This window comes from Homalodisca vitripennis, chromosome 3 (assembly GCF_021130785.1).
Source record: "Homalodisca vitripennis isolate AUS2020 chromosome 3, UT_GWSS_2.1, whole genome shotgun sequence".
NCBI classification, from domain to species: domain Eukaryota; kingdom Metazoa; phylum Arthropoda; class Insecta; order Hemiptera; family Cicadellidae; genus Homalodisca; species Homalodisca vitripennis.
In genome coordinates, this window is record NC_060209.1 from 75,549,413 (window position 1) to 75,570,561 (window position 21,149).

Here is a 21,149-nt window from a genome sequence, read left to right on the forward strand (position 1 = left end):
ATTTGGACGTGTTGAGACAATGTCATTTCACATCGCATGGACTGCATTTAAATTATCGAGGGAAGAAAAAGCTGTCCTATATGATTATTGATGCACTCGAGAATATTAATGAGAGCACTTGTCACTTGGAATCCGATGATACAACTACTCAACCTATTTCAAAACCTGCTGATCACCTTCCCAACTACACTTCAGTTCAATCTCAGACAGCTAACTCTTCGGAGGGAAATATACAAATTATCGAAGACAATTTTAAAAATGTGGTACCACAGTTCTTGTATAATGAGCAGGCTGCTTTTGCTCACTGCATTTCAGCGGATCTTGACAGTAAGAAGAATATGAGTGCAGGTGTGGCAACGATTTTTAAGGAACAGTTTGGAAAGCCTATGTGCTGCCTTTCCCATCACTTATCACGTCAACAGTTACAAAATGGTGCTACAGTATATGGACTGATCACTAAACCTAAGTATTACAATAAATCTACTATAGAAGACTATAGTTCAGCATTTCAACATCTGACAGAAGACTTCATCAGAAGAGGATTGAAATACTTTATATGCCCACCTATGGGTTGTACTAGAGACAAAATTTCACCAAGTGTTTTTGCTACAAACACAATAAAATTTCAACAACTTACTGGAGCTTCTATTCAAATAATCACATTTAATGAACATTCTAAACAAGAACTATGAAACGGACTTCCATACCTTGACTTTGTGAAGACTCTGAATAATTTCATTCCTCACAACTTACAGAGTAAGACACCTGCCGGCATTGTTGACCAGCCAGCCAACTTCTCATCCATAATGGAGTTTCCACCCTTACTTCCCTTGAAGGAAATGTCTACCAGCTACAACTATATAGAGTGTGGAATCAAGTTTCAGTGAGAGTGTCAATGTGAGTGAGGTGGTTAATCAGAGCCAGAGTGAAGTTGTGCCTCATTTTTTATTCCAAACCCCTCCGCAAAGGAATTATGTATAGACTTAACAACAACCCAAGAATTGTTTCCAGAGAGCATTTTGCACAATGCTACTTGTTGTAATAACCTAAACAATGTTACTGTTACTGAGATCAGTGTTAAGAGTACTCCTATTGCCTTAAAATTATTCCACCAAAACATAAATTGTTTATCCGCAAAAATTGACCCGTTGGAAGTTACTCTAGATGATATAAAACCCGACATACTAATCATTACAGAACATAAAATGAAAAAAGATGAAATTACCAGGATTAATATTCTAAATAATAACACTCACTCCTACTATGGTGCAGTATGAATGGTGGAGGTGTAATTATTTTGGCCAAAAACACCATTAAAATTAAAGAAATAATGTAACCTGCAATAAAAAATTTATTATGTGATCAAATTTTTGAGCTGTTTGGTTGAGGTTTATTGGGGTAATTTAAAAATATTATTAGGCGGTATCTACAGGTCTCCAATCAATGTCAATGTGAATATATTCCTGGAAAATCTGAATTCGGTTTTTATCATTCTAACTAATAGGTACAGGTATATAGTGATATGTGGAGATATTAACATCAACACCTTGACAAATAATTCTTATGTGAAAAATCTAAAGCACCTATTAAAACAATACAATACGAAATACTTAATAGACTTCCCCACTAGGTCAACCAGCACTACTCAGTCAGCAATAGACAATATTATAACCAATCTCAAACAATCACAGATTCAAGTTGAGTGTGTGAATGCAATGTTGTCAGATCATGATGGCCAGTTAGTTACAATACTCGATTATGTATCTAACTCAGTGCAACAACAAAATTATTCATTCAAGTATTCCAGGGTATTTTCTGATGAAAATATTAGAGATTTAAATCTAGCATTAAGTTTAGAAACATGGACACAGCTTTATAAAGCTCCAGATCATTTAAAAAATTACACCTTCAGCCATATCTTTTTATATTACTTTAATACTTATTTTCCAATCAGAAATTACTTAGATAAAAAAACCTTGGGTTAACGAAGATCTAAAAATAGAAAAAAGAAACTAATTACTGAAAGTAATGCTGCCTTAAGAACAAAATCGCAAAGAGACATTGACAACGTAAAACTTAAATATAATACTTTTAAAAATAAAATTATTCAAGAAAATTAAAACTACTATACTAATTTTTATTAGTATAGTTATTAGTATCTGTTAATTTTTTAACAGATCTAAAAATTGTCAAAGAGACACTTGGAAAATCACTAACTATGAAACAGGTATTACTAAACCAAATACGAAAAATATACATCAGGCACAATAATAAAATAGTATCAGATCCTAGTAAAGTTAGTGACATTTTTAATAATTACTATATAATTTCAATTAAGGACAAAGCAAAATTTAACACATTTCATAAAATCTTAGTTTTAATGCTTTTCAAAATTTTTTAGATATTAATTTTTAATGCAAACTAATTGATTGAGATGATATTATTAGAATCATCAGAAGTCTAAAAAGTAGTTATAGCACTGGATATGATGACATACTAGTGCCAATATTAAAATATGCTATGGAATTTTTAACTGACCCACTGCTTCATATAGTTAATTCATTATTTCTCTCTGGGCTATTCCCTGAAAAACTAAAAATTACAAAAATAAAACCTCTATTTAAAAAAAATATCCAAAATCTATGAATATATATATCCAAAATCTATATCCAAATATCTCAGTTATATCCAAAATATATGAACGTGCAATGTCTAACCAGCTGGTTGATTATTTAGAAAGAAACAAATTACTTTATTGTTTTCCACTGATTTCATTGAGTCAGTGATTGATACTGTGGATAGAGGGAAAAAGGTAATAGGAGTATTTATGGATCTCCACAAAGCATTTGACAGTGTTAGTCATGCTAAGTTAGGTACTAACTATAATCTGAATAACATGAATAATTTAACTAGTAAATATAATTCTATTTTAAAACAAACTTCTTATGGGGTTCCTCAAGGATCCATTTTGGGGCCACTTCTATTCCTCTGCTACCTAAAAGGAATTCCAGAGCTAGATAAACTATGCTTATACGCTGATGATGCCACTCTAAGAATTAGTGCTTCATCTAAAGAGGAAATAGAGGAGTTTGCTTTTCTCAGTGTATCAAAAATAAATAAGTTTTTCAAAGAAAACTACTTAATTTTAAATCCAACAAAAACAAGCTGTATGGAATTTTGTACTAACCAAAGCAGAAATAAAATGAATCCTCATATAGAAATAGATGAATTGGCTATAGTTAAGGAAGAAGAAGTAAAGTTTTTGGGTTTAACGTTAGACAGTTCGCTGACATGGAATAAACATTCAGAAAAAATAGTTTCAAAAATTAACTCTGGTTTATATGCTCTTCGCAGAATGTCAAATTATGCTCACAAGAAACTCTAAAAATGATTTATTTTTCACATATCCACTCACATATTATATTTGGTACCTCATTATATGGATCCACATCAATAAAAAATTTAAATTCAATTTTAGTGATACAAAAAAAGCAATTTTATTCGTGTCATTTTAAAACTTAAATGGAATGAAAGTCTGAAGGATCACTTTCCTCAACTGGGTATCATGACGGTTTACAGTGCATATATATATATATGAAACTATATTGTCAGTGATGACTCGTGCTCATAGCTTAGGCAAAAGTGGTGAGAACCATTGTTATAATACAAGAAATAGAAATAATATGGCAGTAGCTCAACATAACTTACGTTTTTTCTGTAAAAAACCAATATACATAGGAGCTAAATTTTTTAATTTGCTGCCAAGCAATATAAAATTAATAGAAAATGATAAATTATTTAAAAATAAACTGAAAAGCTACCTGACTGACCTGCCGTTGTACTCCTTTTCTGATTTTGATACAATTCACAATAGTTTTTACAATCATTAAAAGTACATTGTATTATATTTCGTTAGATACTAATGTAAAGCATATTTAGTAAACTTAACCATTTACTTTCTTAATCATGTGACGTCATTCATGTACACCATGTGTAACAATCGAATAAAGATTTTTCTGATTCTAATATTCCCTCGAAAACGAAAAAGGCACATTCAGCATTAAGAGAGACGTCCGACCCCAAAATGTTAAACTTTTAAAAAAAAAGTCTCCAGAAGAAATCCTGGAATTTTTAAAATAATTTTGACTGTCCGGATAATACGAGCACAACATTCGATAAATGTTTAAATTTTCATTTGAATATGTTTTGCCCATTGAAAAAAATCAAAACAATTGGGAAACATGACAAAAAACCCTGGATCACAAAAGGCATTATTGTGTCAAGGGATAAACCTAAATTGTTTCACTCCATTGTTATTACGTCAGAAAAAGAGAATTTTAAAACTTTTTATCAGAAATTTTACTTTTTAAGAAAATTTACAGAGTCATACGAGTGGCCAAATCCTATGAAATTAATAAATAAATGTTTGCAAAACTCTGATAACGTATCAAAAGCAGCTTGGGAAATTATAAATGGCTACTCTAAATCTATTAAATAATTAGCTCTAAAAACATTTAAATAGAAATTAATCAAACAATCCTTGAAAATCCTTCTGAAATAGCAAATAAATTCAATACTTTTTTCCCAAACGTGGCCGTTTTTGATCCAGCTTTACCAGTGCCTCATCTTCGTGCTCACAACCTGCAGGGACCGATGTCATCCTTTGACTCCTGTGATGGAGGGGGAAGTGGTTCGTGTCATTCAGAGACTGAATTCCAAAAAGTCCTGCGACATCAACTGAGTTTCAATGTGGATGTTAAAGCATTGCTTCAGGCATTTACTAACACCACTAACAAAATTAATCAACTGTTCATTTCAAACCGGAATCTTTCCTTCAAAATTGAAAACTGCAAAAGTCATTCCGATTTTCAAAAAAGATGATCCTTTACAAACCAACAACTACCGTCCAATTTCTATTCTGCCCGTGCTGAGCAAAATTGTTGAGAAACTTTTCCTGGAACAACTCAACAGTTTCCTCGAAAGTTTTGATATTCTCAGTATGAGCCAATTAGGATTCAGAGAAAAAAGGAGTACAGTAGACACTATAACTAACCTCATGGAACATGTTGCCGATGGACTGGAGAGGCGTGAACATGTGTTCAGCGTATTTCTTGACCTCTCCAAAGCATTTCACTGTGTGCATCATGAAACACTTTTGCACAAGTTAGAAAGGAGTAGTATACGGGTTCTGCCTCTAAAATGGCTTGGTTCATATCTTAGTGACCGAGAGCAGTGTGTGCTGATCTCGGGTACCTTATCCTCAAAAGTAAAGATCACCTATGGAGTCCCACAGGGATCTATCCTTGGGCCAGTTCTTTTTCTTCTTTACGTATATTTATCTTCTTTTCTATCTTTACTTCTTTACGATCTGAACCCATCGATCCAGAAGGAAAGGTGGTTCAGTATGTTGACGACACGACTCTCTGTGTTAAAGCCAAAACTCTTCAAAATTTGGAAATAATTCCTTTTTTTGAGTTTACTTCCTGCATTCAATTCTTTTCTGAAATCAACCTGAAAACAAATCAAAATAAAATTTCATGAAATTTTCACTAAGCAAACGAGAATCTGAAACAAAACCTTCAGTGTTTGTGGATGATCTCCCGCTCGATGAAACGGAATTTACAAAATTCCTAGGAATGTTCCTAGATCGAGGACTAACCTGGGACGTTCACGTTGATCATGTCTGTGCCAAGGTTGTATCGGGCATCTTTGCCCTTCGCAAATTGGCCAAGCATTGCCCAATTACGGTATTGAAAATAGCCTATTACGGCTTAATTTATCCCCACTTGGGATATGGAATCAGACTTTGGGGCAGTTGTGCACAGCACAAGCTGGAGCGAGTCTTCAGGCCCCAAAAAAAAGCCGTAAGGGTAATTCTGAATTTAAAAACTAGAGTCGTGTAGAAACGCGTTCAGGGAGCTGGGATTTCTGACTCTGCCCTATCTCTATATTCTAGAGGTAATCCTCTACTCCGTGTTGAGGTGTGCTTTGGTTCGGGGAGGGGATGTTCAACAACACGGGACGAGAGGCAGGGACAACTTTCGTGTCCAACAGCACAGGACAAATGCATTCAGAAACTTACCATCCCAAGTTGGTGTCAGATTGATCAATAGTCTCCCTGAACACATCAAACAACAAAATGGAAATCAATTCAAAATTCAGTTGAAAACCCTTCTGATTTCGAAAGCATTTTACTCAGTCGGCGAGTTTATGATGGATCGCTGGGATGATTAAAACCAAACATTCGCAAAGACCATCAACATAACTAAATTTGCCGGGCCTCTAAATTGTGTGAAAGAGGTGTGAGTGATATAATGTGTGTCTGAATGGTCTATTGTCGGAACGAATGATTACAATGTGTGCATTGTCTGTTCGCATTAAAGTTTATTATTATTATTATTATATAAATGACATTCATGGTTATTTCATTTCACACAGTGTAATCTTCAAACAAGATTGCCAAGTACTTTGTTGGACATAATGTGATATAATGTAGAATATTTATTTGTCATCCACCATAAAAATTATAAAAATAAGTTATCTTTCAGGTTGCTTTGTTGCCATTATAATATGAAATTTTATGTAGGCATTAATATTATTATTTATGTTTCTAAAATTAAATTTAGGTAAGAATTATTACTGGAATTGTTTAACCGAGAAAAATACATTTCTTCTTAATCATAATATAATGAAATAATGTAAAATACACTGGATGGATTAGGAGAGGAAAAAACAGCACACATATTTAGGAAGAAATAGTTTGTAGCTTTATTATCTCAATTATTAAATAGTACTAGAATAATAGTGCATAAAGATGAAATATCTATACAGCAGAAAGCACTTTGTTACCCTCCCTGACCTACCCTACATTTTGGAAAGTAATTAGAAATAAAATACCAGTTTGAGCATACTAAAGGACTTATAAAATCGACACAGGGTACACCGATTCCAAAATTGTATTTTCGTTGTATCTCATAAAATTAACAGAAAAGGACAAACAATTGTGTTTAGCAAGAAAACATAGACAAAGAGCCAAGATGCTACAAAATTGCTAGACTAAACCATTCTACATTGTCGCACTGATATGTCTTAGAACCCACATATATTCAAAGCGCACTTTGTTTTGAATACTGCAAAACTCAACTTAAAATTCTAAAACACTTTGCTGAAAGTAAGAGAACAAGCGAGCAGAGCGACTCTTGGCATTCCCTCATAAAAGTCAGGAGATGATGTCACATAAAGCAACAATAACAAAGCAATGAAATAAAAGGTCCTCATTTGAAAATATACTGTAGCTCTGTTAAATCATGTTACTTTTTCTGATACAGCACACTTGCGTGCATAACAAATATAAGACTTCTGTTTCAGCCCACCAATTGTATGGATTGTTAGTAACACCAAACCTACTTTACTTTTTGAGTTCTAAGAAGAATTAAGTTGTTTGTCAATAGTTTTTTTTTGTTATTTAAACATATCTACTACGTTAATACACCTCTAAAGTGTGTGTGTGTACTGTAAGAGCATTTTATCCATACAATTCAAATCTAGTCAGTATGGCCTTTTGTGTTTGATAACCATTTTGATTGGAATAATAAAATAACATCATGTGAAAGAATGTTAGTGATTGTCTTACTAGTTAGGACTTTTTGTTAGTAAGCCCCTAAAAATGGGCATTTTATCTTGAATTTTTCAACCCAATTAAACAAACGCCTTCGGTAACAACTTATGAGATTTCAACATATAGCCTGATATAACAAAAGTTATCCTTGAAATGAATGGATTACACACCATTTACTGCACTTTTAATACAATATCCATTTTTTTGAAGTCATTATTTCAATATTGAACAGAAGATGTGGTCCAATTCAAAAATTTACAGATAGTATACTCTTAGGGTGTAATTGATTTTGATACAGTCAATCAATCCTAAGATAAATTAGAAAAATGTACCATCCCATTAATTATTCAATGTTTATGTATGTAACTGAGTGGAGAGCAAGAAGGAAACTTAATTATCTGCAAGGATCAGAGATAAAATTGAGGGATCCTAATACAATCTTGTTAGGACTGTGTTGGGAGTCATTAACCACTTGCATTCAGTGTTTATTGCGAACGTATCTGCTTGTATTTCTTTCGTATCTGCTTGTATTTCTTTCGCAGTCATATTGTTTATTCGCATTTGTCACTTAGATGAATCACTTTATGAAAATAATCTGATTCAATCAGGCTTTTTTAAAATATCTGTTTATCTGCTTCTTAGGTGAAAAATTAATTACTTCTCATCTGGATTTTAATTCAGTTTTGGATTTTGTAATCATTAAATTTCATGAATCCAAACAATACAGTACACAGAATTACTGAAAAAAATTGAAATGTGTAACAGCAGCATGTAAATCAGCTGAAACATACCAAACAGATCAAATATGTAAATTTTAAATCAATCGGATGAATAACCCAACAGAGTCCTTTCTCAGTAAAACTATTTTTTTTTCTAACTATCACGTGTATGCTATTGACATTAAACCCAACACATCCTAGTGAAAGCCCTATAGGTTAAGCTTGTTTGTTTGAAATTTTTCAAACGGTTAATTAATTTTTATTGTTAAAATGAAAGGGAGGGGGTCAACACAACTTTATTAAACTCAAAATTGATTTTTCACAAAGTTAGCTTAAATATTACTTTTATTTATCTTTGAAACTCTGTAAAGCCGCTCCGAAGCAAATATTTTTAAGCCCTGGTAAAAATGTATTACTTTAAATTCATCTATATTTAATCATATTAAATTTATTTTGAAACATATGTGTATCATTTAGTTAAAAACACCCTTATTAAAATGCTGAAATGATAAAATTCTAAATGTACTAGCAACAGTAGACTATTAATTTTTAACCAATAGTTCTTGGAGCAAGCGTGAGTGCATGTTTTACCTGAATGTTAACACTCATGCACAAGACAATATTTCATTCCGAAAAATGGATAATCCCAACAACCTATGGACATGAATTGGCCTGTTCAACGGCTTTTGCCAAATGCTGACATAAGTTCAAAAGAAAAATAACAACCCACAATCGCTGGAATATTTTAATTTTTTAGATGCCTAAGCAGTTTTACATAAAATGCCATATTTATTTTTAAATATTTTTTGTGAAAATAACATTTTATATGTAACTGAACACGGACTTTAAATACATGGTGTAATCTTTCATCCAGACCTTTTAGAGATTTTGCAGTATTCATTGTAATTGAAAGCTATATTTACTCTCTATAATTCCTAATTACTAATAATACGAAATGGAAACCTAAATACGAATTTATTACTATACTGACAAGTGATATAAAAATCTAGAAAACATCAGAGTACTATTCACATAAGTACTAAGCTATGACTGGCTAACTTTTAATGTACATCGTACACAAATATGTAAACTTTTACTTAAATAATAAAAATTGAAAAATTTACAAACAATGCTTTAGTTTTTTGTTACTACAGAAAGGAATTTTGAAACTGATATGACAAATAAACCATTTTACATTATGTAAACTGCACTGTAAAATTAAAGATCTAACAAACTCAAACACAGAAATGATATGCAGAACTCAAAAAGAAATATTGCTAACATCAAATGAAAGATTACTATTTTTATGTTTTAAACTATTTTGTAATTTATTAATTCCTGATTACAATTTTATTACTAATTCACACTCATGTGTATAATTGTAACTACATTAATAACTAGAAAAATTAGAATGATCATACTGTTAAACTTATATCCTTTTAAATTCAGAAAGGAGTAAATATTTGATTGTTGAGAAAATTGGTGTTTTTACATTTAGCATTAAAGTTTATATGGAAGAATAGTTGTAAGTCTGCCTTATTGTTCTTGCCATAGAAAGACTTCAACAATAACCTTTACAATTTCCATTAGCTATTATATTACTAATGAAATATTTGAAATCAATGTACTCTGTCTCTTAACAAACAAAGAAGTTTCAATACATAAGCACGTACTCATGTCTAGCACAACTAGTTAAACATATAAATGTAAAATCATTATTTTAATCCTTCTTAAACATATAACTAATATATTCTAGATGTTAAGAATGTAAAATTTCTAATATGCACAGTTTATTCAGATCCGAATCCGCAAAATTATAACGTTCGTTAGACTACTGACTATAAAACACTTACAAAGAAATTCGAATTTCCAATATTTATAGATATTTACAGAACGAGTAAAAACGAAACTGCTATTATAAAAACTCTTTCCTACAAAATAAGTACCAATATGTCTAATAACAATAACGTAACATACAAGACCACCGGTAACAATCAGTGGCATCCTCTTATAGCAACACCTCACAGTGTACAATAGCTTAATCTCTACGCCAAACTTGCATGTGCTGTCAATACTTAATTAGAATTAACTTTATTTACACTTATCAACCATTTAACTAATCATATTATGAGCATCACATCAATGTGCATTTTAGGTACCCTGTTTATTAAATCATATTAAATCATCCATGAGTCCATGGATGAACCAACAATATATTATAAAATCTGCTCAGTAATGCTTTTTTTATCATGAAAAATACTCTTGAAATCACAAAAAAATTTGTTCTGGATTAAAATTTGTATACAATTTAAATATGAACCCAAATGAGAAAATATTAAAAGCGTTTTAAGAACTATTTGGGTTTAAAGAGGTTACAAAATTTATTAATGATTGGAAGAATTCACAAATCTTCATTTAAGTAAATAAATTTGTAATCATACCTTTAAAAATAAATAATATAATATTTTTAACCACAATTTAGTTCTTTTTGAACTAAATATGAATGCAAGTTTTCCACCCTTTTCTCTTAATATTTAAAGAAGTAAAAATTGGGAGAAATATATAAAAATTAACTATTTAAAATGACAATTTCATATCGTGGTATAAATTTTCATTTTATTACATCTGATAAACATGTTTAAGTTGATTTTTTTACTGGTTTTTTACTTTAATGGTTTATAATAGAATAGGTATTTCTGTATAAAGAAATATCAAAAGGAAGGTTATACGAATCAAGTTCTTTCATGGAAACAAGGCTGTTCACCTTTTTAGACTTATCTATAATCACATGGACTATAGCGATTACATTGATCTTGATGAACAGAATCGTACAGTGCAATGTGGAAAATACTTATAAAATGTGCTACGGTCAAGGCAGAAATAGCAACATTCTACTTAAAACAATAAAAGAAAATGAAAGACGTTGAGAAAATCAACGTTCAAATAGAAAATGCACATTAGAAATTACTAAAATGTTGGTAACTTAACTAGCACAGTCTAAGACAGCACATGGTAACTACCTATCCACACGCTTTCTTCTCAATCACTCTAACTTACAACTATATTGCTATCAAGGATATCCTTAAATACAAGTTTCAAGAGCTACCATAAGTTTGTACAAGTTTGACAGGACAATAATGAACAAGCTAGAAGCGAATTAAGTCACAATATGTGAATTGCTCCCGTAGTTCCAAACTGACCCAAATGTGATACAACTTCACTTGAGCGTCTCAGGACGAAGTATCTTTTCCCTATCTTGTAGCCAACACATAAAACCAACATTAAAATATGTGTTCAAAATAACTATTAATTTTCATGTGTTCAATTATCATTTATAGGGCTGAGTATCATTTTGCCAATTCTTAAGATTATAAAATAGAGTTATTGATATTTTTAAATTCTTTTTTTTCATGATTTTGTTTTACACAGTAAACTGTTTGTGCTCCTACATAACCATCATTGTTTGCACAATCGTTTAGATTAAATTATATTATGAAGTATCACTATCCCCGACCTTCCCAGATATAACAAAAATTTAGGAATTTACATGATCGTTATTACAACTAACTACTAGTGATTGTGTAGTTAAAGCACAACCCACTCAAATATTAACATGAATACCAACCAAAATAAGCAATAGTACTGAGGGAATACATCCCTAAAAATTTTTAAAATCCTGATTTGACTTATCTATATCTATAATCTAGATTACAAAAAATATATAAACTAGATGACTTTTAAATGTGTCTCCTTTCTTTATTTTTATAATTAGAGGAAATTAATTTTTACAGTAATGAATTATCCATAATAACTTTTGACATGAATTTCATTATAAGTTTTCATGCTGAATTAATTAGTACACAAATTATTAAAATCTGCTCTTGTTTGAAAATTACAGTTGATTTAGGAGATGTAAAGTGATTTTGAATAAATCGCTCAAATTCAAATTCCATTATATTTTACAAATAAGTAAACCATTGTAATGGGACCAGGATTATTGCAGTTATATAAGTTTTCATAAGTATACGTCATAAACTTGGTATTTTTTATTTTCATCAGTCTTATACTGATTTGAAAAAACTATTTCTGAAACTATCATTTTAAATTTTATTTTTCTTAAACAAATTGTAAAATTGAAACCACAATCACTAACAAAATTACTAAATTATTTGTTGCTGCATGATAAAAAGACCTACTTTGCCAAATATACTGAACAATTTCCAAATATCACGCATTGTTTTATATATATACACCAGTTACTGAGTCCAGTTACAACTGAATCACGACCAATCATTGTTAGTTGGTAAATACTCTACTTTAACACAGTTGATATTTTTGGAACTGATCTGTTGGAACTAACATTTTTAATGTAAGTATGGTATGGAGACATGATTCTGGGCTACTTTTTATATTGAACACATTTGCCACAAACCATTTTTGTTTACCTTTCTTTTCTCAAATACTTGAAAAACAATTACATATACCACCTTGGGTGTTTATTTTGTCATCTATGTGCACTGGAAGAAATTTTCACTCCTATAAACATTCTAACACCAGACCCATATGCTCAAGACCTCTGCAGAGGCACTTTACCAGGATGGTGAGATCTCTTCAGAACAAGAGTGGTGAGGATGATGGTGATCTCTGAGAGATGATGTGACCTCCATATGACATCCCACCTCTCTGCACCAGATATAAGGTTCATGGCTACAACAATGACACAATAGCTACATTCTCCCTAATATATCTTCAAGGATTAATGTCCTTTTACAACAGAAATTTTCACCTTCAGGCTTAATCCACCCTCCCTGGTCCAATGAAAATATTGGTTGTGTTTAATGTGAAACATGAAGTCTAGATAGAGGAGGTGACAGTCTACCCCTCTTATGGCTCAATCTATGTAGACTGCTCCACAGTCTAAGCGTCACAGAATAATACAACCCACTTCACTAGAAGAATACACTATGTTTGGTATGGACTGTACTACGTGCTCCCATATGAAGTGGAGAGGGTGGGGTGGCTTGTGCACATGCTAACCACAGTTCAAGCTAGGTGGATCGGTCCATAGCACAAGTTAATTTATTGGCACCAAAACCCAAATTGCCTAATATAGCTTTAATTTCTCACTCTCAGCATCTATGTCCATGCTGTTGTTGAGGGTGATTAAAAGAGAAATGTTTATAGCGTGAGTGCTGCGTGTAATGATAAGTGGAGTGTGGATTACTTTGTAATTGATAACAACACCACCACTTTCTCTTTGATTTGTAATGAAAAAATGATTTGAGTTGAAATAGTGTTATACTCATGGACATGAAACAAAATGTTTTAAAGGCAAATATACTTAGTCTACATTAACGTCAATCTGAAGCAGAAAATGTAATCTTTTAAAAATGTATGCAATCCAAATGTAACATGTTTACAAACAGTAAACACCAGTACAAAGTCTGCTTTTCGAGCAAGTTTCTAAATAAGTTACACCTGGAAGCATTTTTCTGAAGGTTTTATATAAAAAGAAAAAAATCTTGTCTCTATTGCAACCATGTCAATCAAAAACATTTTTATCTTTATTTTCTATTGAGTAAGAACTACAACTGAAATTCCAAACAATTTCAGTATAACTGCATCTCACAACTCTATTGCAAACTCTTAGAATGTAAAAATTTATTGCGTGGTTGTTGATAATTTATTACTTGTACATAGTGTATTAACAATTCTTTTCTTATTTTCATGTTTCATAAAACAAGTTTTGAGCTAAATAAAGAATACATGGACTTTATGTACTAAATAAAATAATAAAATATAAATATATCAAACTAATCGCTGCTGTTTATTCCAGCCCGTATACAAATTTCTAACACATGGTTTTTATGTTTATGCATTGTTATAATTATTACTCTTATTTGTGACAAATTAAAAAAAATATTTTATTGAAGAAGTATAGGTTTATAATACTAACACAAATGCTATTAAAATAACCATTATTTTTCAAACAAGAGCAGGTATTTAAAATCAAATTTTTAATCTGAATTCATCTTTAAATAAGTATATAAATACTGCACTAAAGGTTGAGGTTTACATATAAAAAATGGAGTGAAATAGCAGTGGTCAGAATTAATCATTATATTGATTTAGTTTCAAAAACAGTTGGAAGTATGTGTAAAAATTTAAATTCCTCAAAAGAAAGAAGAAAATACAGGCAAGAGAGAGAATTTCAAAACATACCTATCATATTCAGAAACTGGCTGAAAGGACACAATCTAAAATTGACTGTTGAGGCCAAACTAAAATCATTTAGAACTCATTAAACTAAACTCCTAAAAATTTGTTATTCAATTTGGTTTTTTGTGGACAGCAAGATCACAGAAATTTTAGGTTACGTGACAGACACATCAAGAATCAGTTACAGGACAGTCTTATTTAACAAGCAAAGTGTAATATATTACAAATTCTCATCACTTAGTCATAATCTGATATTACTCATATGGAACAAGTTTTCATAATTCACTTAAAATAATATTGCTTTTTAATACTCATATTAATTTATTGTCTGAAAGAATAAATCAAATTATTTGTTTTAGTGTTTTGTTGTATACTAACATTGAATTTTGTTACTTTCTTATATTTCATTCATGTTTTAATTCTTCTAATCCTATTATTCCAGGCATCTCTGAAACTTAAGATAAATAAGTACTTCAGTTTTATTGCCAAATCTACAAAAGCAATAAAGTAAAAACATGAAATGAGATCGTTAAATCACAGATAAATAGATCACGTGAACATAAACTAGTTAAACTAGAAGTATAACATATTTAGGTAACAAAAACTTATCATTAAAATTAACAGTTAAATATATGAGGTAACAAACATTTTGCTTAGCAAACAATTAGTAATTCTAAAATTAATTACAAACGTGTTAAACTTATAACAAAACATGTTTTATATTAAAACTGTGATCAAGCTTTATCTAATTTGGTTTTGTAAGTATAATGATATTAAACATGATTTCCAATTACGATAAATATTTTCATGTACATTTCCCTGGCTTAGGATTAATAACAGATACTATAACAAGGGCTGCAACTAATTTATTAGTATATGTGTTTTGATTTTACCTTACAAACAGAAATAAAAAATTACACGAATCATACAGCATAATATGAACAAACAACACTGCCAGATATATTATTTTATCAGCAAAAAATAAATAAACACAAATTGTAATACTACAAACTATGAAACAAATACTGTTATAATATTTACTGGGAAAAACTTGTGTTGGTTGTGACCCAGGGTAGTTAGTGCTTTCTTTTCTCCTTTAGTAAAGAAGTTTTAGACTCTCATGACCTTGAGTCTGTAATATCCTAATATGGTAAGACACTATTTTGGGTTGATCAAGTAATTTCCAATGTGTTTAACAATACTTGGGGTAGATTACTGATTTACTTATTATTATTAACCACAGAGCTTTAAAAAATAAACCCATTAGAAGCCTGCGACTTATCGTTAAGAGATCTTTGACTTTATTTTACTTTCCAAAAGTTGCCATTCTGATTGTTTTCACAGCCATCATTTAGTTATCAACATAGTTTTTCCACAAAAAGTGTTAAAAAGTGTTCCAAAAAAGTGGTAAAGAAAATAATTTGTACTCTGTGAGATTTATTTTGTCTCAATAACATGTGTATACTTTGTTTAAATATTGTTTTAACTTATAAAACATTTTTATAGATTTTTAAATACCAGTACAACATTTTTGTGTTCATAACACAATCAGGTTATTTTGGATCTACTGTAAACCTAACACTTCAATAACATATAGATATGTTCTATTTTACTGCATATGACAGACGTCACATTTTAATTTGATATTCTGTATCAGGAGCACAATATAAAGATTTTGACAAAAATTTAAAACCAATTAAGAGATTGAATACTCTGTCCTTAATTAAAATTACCAAATCAATGAATGATTCTTGAACCAACAGGGAACAAAATTCAACAGTACATATAATCTTTTTTGTCACAATCATTACTGTTACATGAACATCGATTGCTATTAGTGGTTCCTACTTCCGTTGAAATCCTGTGTGAAGATTATGGTTCCTTTGAATTTATGAATTAATTTAATTACATTTTTATTTTTAAATTTAATAGAGTCTGATGGTACTCCCCAAAAAGAATGCAAATGAAAGCCAATATTTGAAAATCCAGCACTGAGCTGGATGATCCACAACTACTAAGTAACTTGACGTTTTTCTATTAAACGAAAGGAATCTGAGAACCACCTGTGGCTTTTCCTGTTAAGGCTGGAATGTGGACAGTATCAGCTGTTTGATACTGACGAAAAACAATGTAAGCCCAATATGGTCTGTAAAACAGATTACCTATTTCTATGAATACTCAAGTGTTAAATGGGGTGCCTTGTTGAAAAGTTTATATACTGCAAGCTCCTGAGGTAGGCAAATATCGGGACACTTAGAGCTCTGTCTCAAAAATATAATGTTACAGAGATTGGAGTTCTTTTAATGTCAAGAGTTATTAAATCTTGGCTACTTAGAAAAATCATATCCATGGTTATCTGAAGCAGTAACATGAACTTTACTAAGGGAACCTGTGTGACCACCAGAACTATGAGGGTTGTTAGGACGCGTCAGATTGTGGTTTTTAGATGAATTAAAAGAAGATTAATTAATTCTATGTGGGTACAACATTTTTGACAACATTCATTTACCCTCCTATTTATATCCTTTCACACTTTTTCCCCATATTTGTGTTACAGTCAATGGGTATCAAAATAAAGTATGACAGTTACCTGACCTTGTATTGAATAATATTGAAAACCTTGTGATAGGCTACCATAGGGAAATTCCTTTCCAGTCTTTGAAAAAAATCATCAAAGGTGGCTCCACTTTGAACCTTTCTTTCTTTGGAATGGTAAATAAAGACAATTTTCTCTCTTAATACCCAACAATATATCTGACTGTATCAAATAGTTGTTTATTACCAAAATTTCTGGGGTTGTTTGATCTTCTGCAAGTCCAATGATAGTGCCAGAGGGCACAACCAACACAACTCCATACATTAATAACTGGTTTTCTGGATTTGATAACTCCTTGAGATAAAAGAACTGAAATTCTTTCTATTAATCATACATAACAAGAGGGTTAACTGCCTGTTTCATATATTTAATATCATCCATTTATGAGATAAATCATTGAACCAGTGAACTATTGATAATGGAGAAGCATGGATCATTCTCATACTTTTGAATCTGTTTAACTCCCAAAACTCCACCCACTTACTTTATAACAGTTCAAATCTTTTTTCTTTCAATTATCTCATATGAATATAAGTATTTGCAATTTACTAATATAGGCCTGTAGGGCTGGCTTAGCTAAAATATGTTGGAAACACACAGGTGGCCAAACTACTTTTGAATACCTACAAGAATATTATAATGATAACTTTTTATCAATGTATAATTTTAACACAAAACACCACCTGTTTCTATAACTTTTCTTTCACAGTTATTTCAAAGGAAGATGACAGAAAATAACCTTAATTTCCACTGTGAATAGAGGCACAACAGTATAATGAAACAAGCCACCCAACACTAGACACGGTACTGCTGAGCCAGCCTTACAGGCAAATCAAGAAGTACTTGAAACAAAAAATGATCAACAGTTAAAGTGAGTTATAATGCTTAAAAACTGTATCATTTACATTGCTGTGGCCTTCATTTCATGACATTCCACCTCCTAACTCCAACGTAACAGTCTAATCCAGGCTAGCATGCATGCACCATTTCAGTATGTGGTATATTGCCCTTATAATAATTTATTCTAGTTATGGTACACTCTATAGTTAACCCTAAAGTAAAAAATTGACTCAATAATTCATTTTTCTATGTCTTAAGCAATTGCTGAAGTCCAAATTCCAAAATAAATTTATCAGACATAAAAGCATAAAAGCTACAATAAAAACACCATGTGGTCATTTCAGCTAAGATAACTGAAATATTAATAAAACAAAATGTATAAATTTAACAACCTTGTTATAACCGGACGGCCTTCCTTTTAAGGTTGGTGAAGAATTGAAATGTTGTATTTTATTATAGTATAATAAGCAACTTTTAAATTCATATTGTATCCTCCCCTATCACACTCAAAACTCCTTTTATCCTGCCCTCTTTGTACTGTATTTCTAACAAAACATCAAATAACATTTAGTAGTTATCTTTATACAAAATTATGTACAATACATAACAAAAGTTATAAACTTTAAAACAGCACAGTAAACTTGTAAGTTTTTATTACAATATCTAGATTAGGAAAGCAATGAGGTTTTTTATTAACATTGTATTATTCGTACAGGATTTGTTTAATGATTCTCTGATAGCATAATCCCTTACCAATCATGAATTGTTAACAATTTATCTAACAGTTTTTGGATTTATGTTCATATATAGCGTTCTAAAACTATTTTCAGATATGAATTTATATTGTTTTTCTTAAGTATGATTTGGGACATGCATTAATTGACCACATAAGATTTTAGAAGTTATTAACATCATCTGATGAATGAACTACATGATATAGTATATATCTAGAAAACATTAAAAAACCACACTAAAACCGCTGAATGATATAATTGCTTTTTGGCCTTCCACAGTGACTGGGTTTAACTCTAGATTTTTATCTTACAATTTATTATCTTTGATATCTGGGGAAAGTCACATTAGTGTTCTGAATACTATTCAATAATGACCTAAACCAATTTCTGATCATTATTTCATAAAAAGTTGGGTCCAAATAAGATAATATCCCACTAATACAGTTAAAACTCATTAGTTCTGGAACTGTCTCAAAATTTAAAAGAAAGTGGTTTCATTGACAGAGACCTAACATAACTCAAACAAACCAAGGCCACCAATGCATTACAGTTTATAGAGAAAAATACTTAAAAAAATAACAACAAATCACTTTTTTGTCAACACTAATTTATTCACTTTATATTTAATCTTTTATAGACCTAATTGGATTTTACAGCTGAATTGACGTATTTTTTTTTATTTTTAACAAAGTCAGATTGACATCTGAAATAGGTAATGACTCCGAAAACAGCTAGTTAGATATTATTTAATGTTTTCATGCTGTTTATCTAGGCTTATATAAGGACATACCAACCATTTATTTAAAGCCTCTTGATAGTTGGCAGCTTACAAACCATCATAAATAAATTTTTAATAAAGATAAATATGCCCACTTACACATTTTACATAATCTTCATTTAAAGTGACTTAGAGTAACATTTCCAAATGATGTTAATAAGAATTATATAAGAAAAACTTAAGCAAATATTACAACATATAGGTTTACCTGTATTTATGTACTGCAAAGCGTAAATTAAAAAATTAAATGCACATGGTGTTTTCGTTACCATTGAAATTAAAAACAGCAATAAATAACATTATTTAAAGTAACTTAGAGCTAATGCTATAGAAATTCTCTGGGTCTTCTCGGATAAGGCCTCTTAACAGTGTCTTCATCAATTCTACCGGGGGCAGAATGGGAGGTGGGGGGTGGTTGAGGTGGAGGTGATGAGGGGGCAGGCTCCGGTTCAGGATCAGAAGTCCTAGTCACAGGGGCAGCAGGGGCTGCTGCTTTTGTCCTTGATTTTGATCGTCTTTTCCTCAAAATAACACTACCGGTTTCACCCGAACTTTGTGGACGGGATGACTTAGCACCTCCTTCAGGACCCGACTCAGGACCTTGTGACGCCGATGATGGACTCGTGGATCCCAGCCGTGAAAGGACTTCAGTCAACATCTCCTCCATCCGAGTGATTTTTTGATTCAGTCGCTGGACTTCAAGTTTAACGTCCACTTTGAAGTCCATAATGTTCGAAATAATTTCTTTGTACTCTGCAGGAGTACCAGCTGGTGGGGGCTGAAAATTTTCATTCAGTTTCTGATTACTACTTCTAATAATACCACTGTCATACGAATCAAACTTACGGAGATTCGTTGATCTATTCTGTCTGTCCTCAAGCTCCACTATTTCTTCTATAGTGTCCTGTCGCACCACTTGAGGAGGAGCAAGGCCACCGGCAGCCGTTACCTTTTGTAACTTCGGGAACACTTTATTGCCAGACCCTCCAGACGAACCGTTTCCGTTTCCGGAACCCGATGACTTCGCAGGAGAGTCCCGACCAGAAGCAGGTCGGGAACTGACAGCTGTTGTTTCACTTCCAGAATCTAAGCTAGATCCAAGCAGCCGTCCCCACTTGCTGGCTCGAATGGTCGTTGGTCTCGCAGTCTTCTGTACAGGCACCAAGGCTGAGGAGCTGCTTCCACTGTCAGCTTCTGCCACGCTTGTCAGCTTTGCTCCGCAGATGGAATGTCTTTTCTCTAGAAGCCCTCCATCACTTGCAGTGTCGCTCTTCTCTCCTTTCTCTACGTCCTGGCCAACGGGACTCTGGGACTGTGACGCTTGTGCTTGCAAAGCTCGGTCTCTTCTAAACTTTGAAAATATTTTACGTACCAGATGATCTTGGTTTTGATCTAGTTGTGGCTCATTCTTTCGTCTCTCAGCTAATTCTTTTTCTCGTCTTACATCAGCTACTTTTCTGAATATCAGCTAGAACAAAAATTAAACATAATCAAATACTATTATAGTAAAAGTAGACAAACTACAACTAAAATTCAAGATAATTACAGAGTAATGGCTTTAAAATAAATCAAAGTATTATAGTCAAAATATTGACGATATAATGCAGTAGGATCGTGATAACATTAATTTCAAGGAATTTAGCTT

At 31.6% G+C, this 21,149-nt stretch overlaps 1 protein-coding gene across 1 annotated transcript in view; it reads right to left on the minus strand.

Annotated features, from left to right (window-relative positions):
• Window positions 1–6,744: 6,744 nt before the first annotated feature.
• LOC124357069 (potassium voltage-gated channel protein eag) overlaps window positions 6,745–21,149 on the minus strand; it is a 220,641-nt gene continuing 206,236 nt past the window's right edge. Inside the window, exon 12 of the mRNA XM_046808475.1 lies at window positions 6,745–20,972. Within this exon, the coding sequence (XP_046664431.1) occupies window positions 19,830–20,972 (1,143 nt within the window). The 3' untranslated portion in view covers window positions 6,745–19,829. The remainder of the gene's footprint in view (window positions 20,973–21,149) is intronic.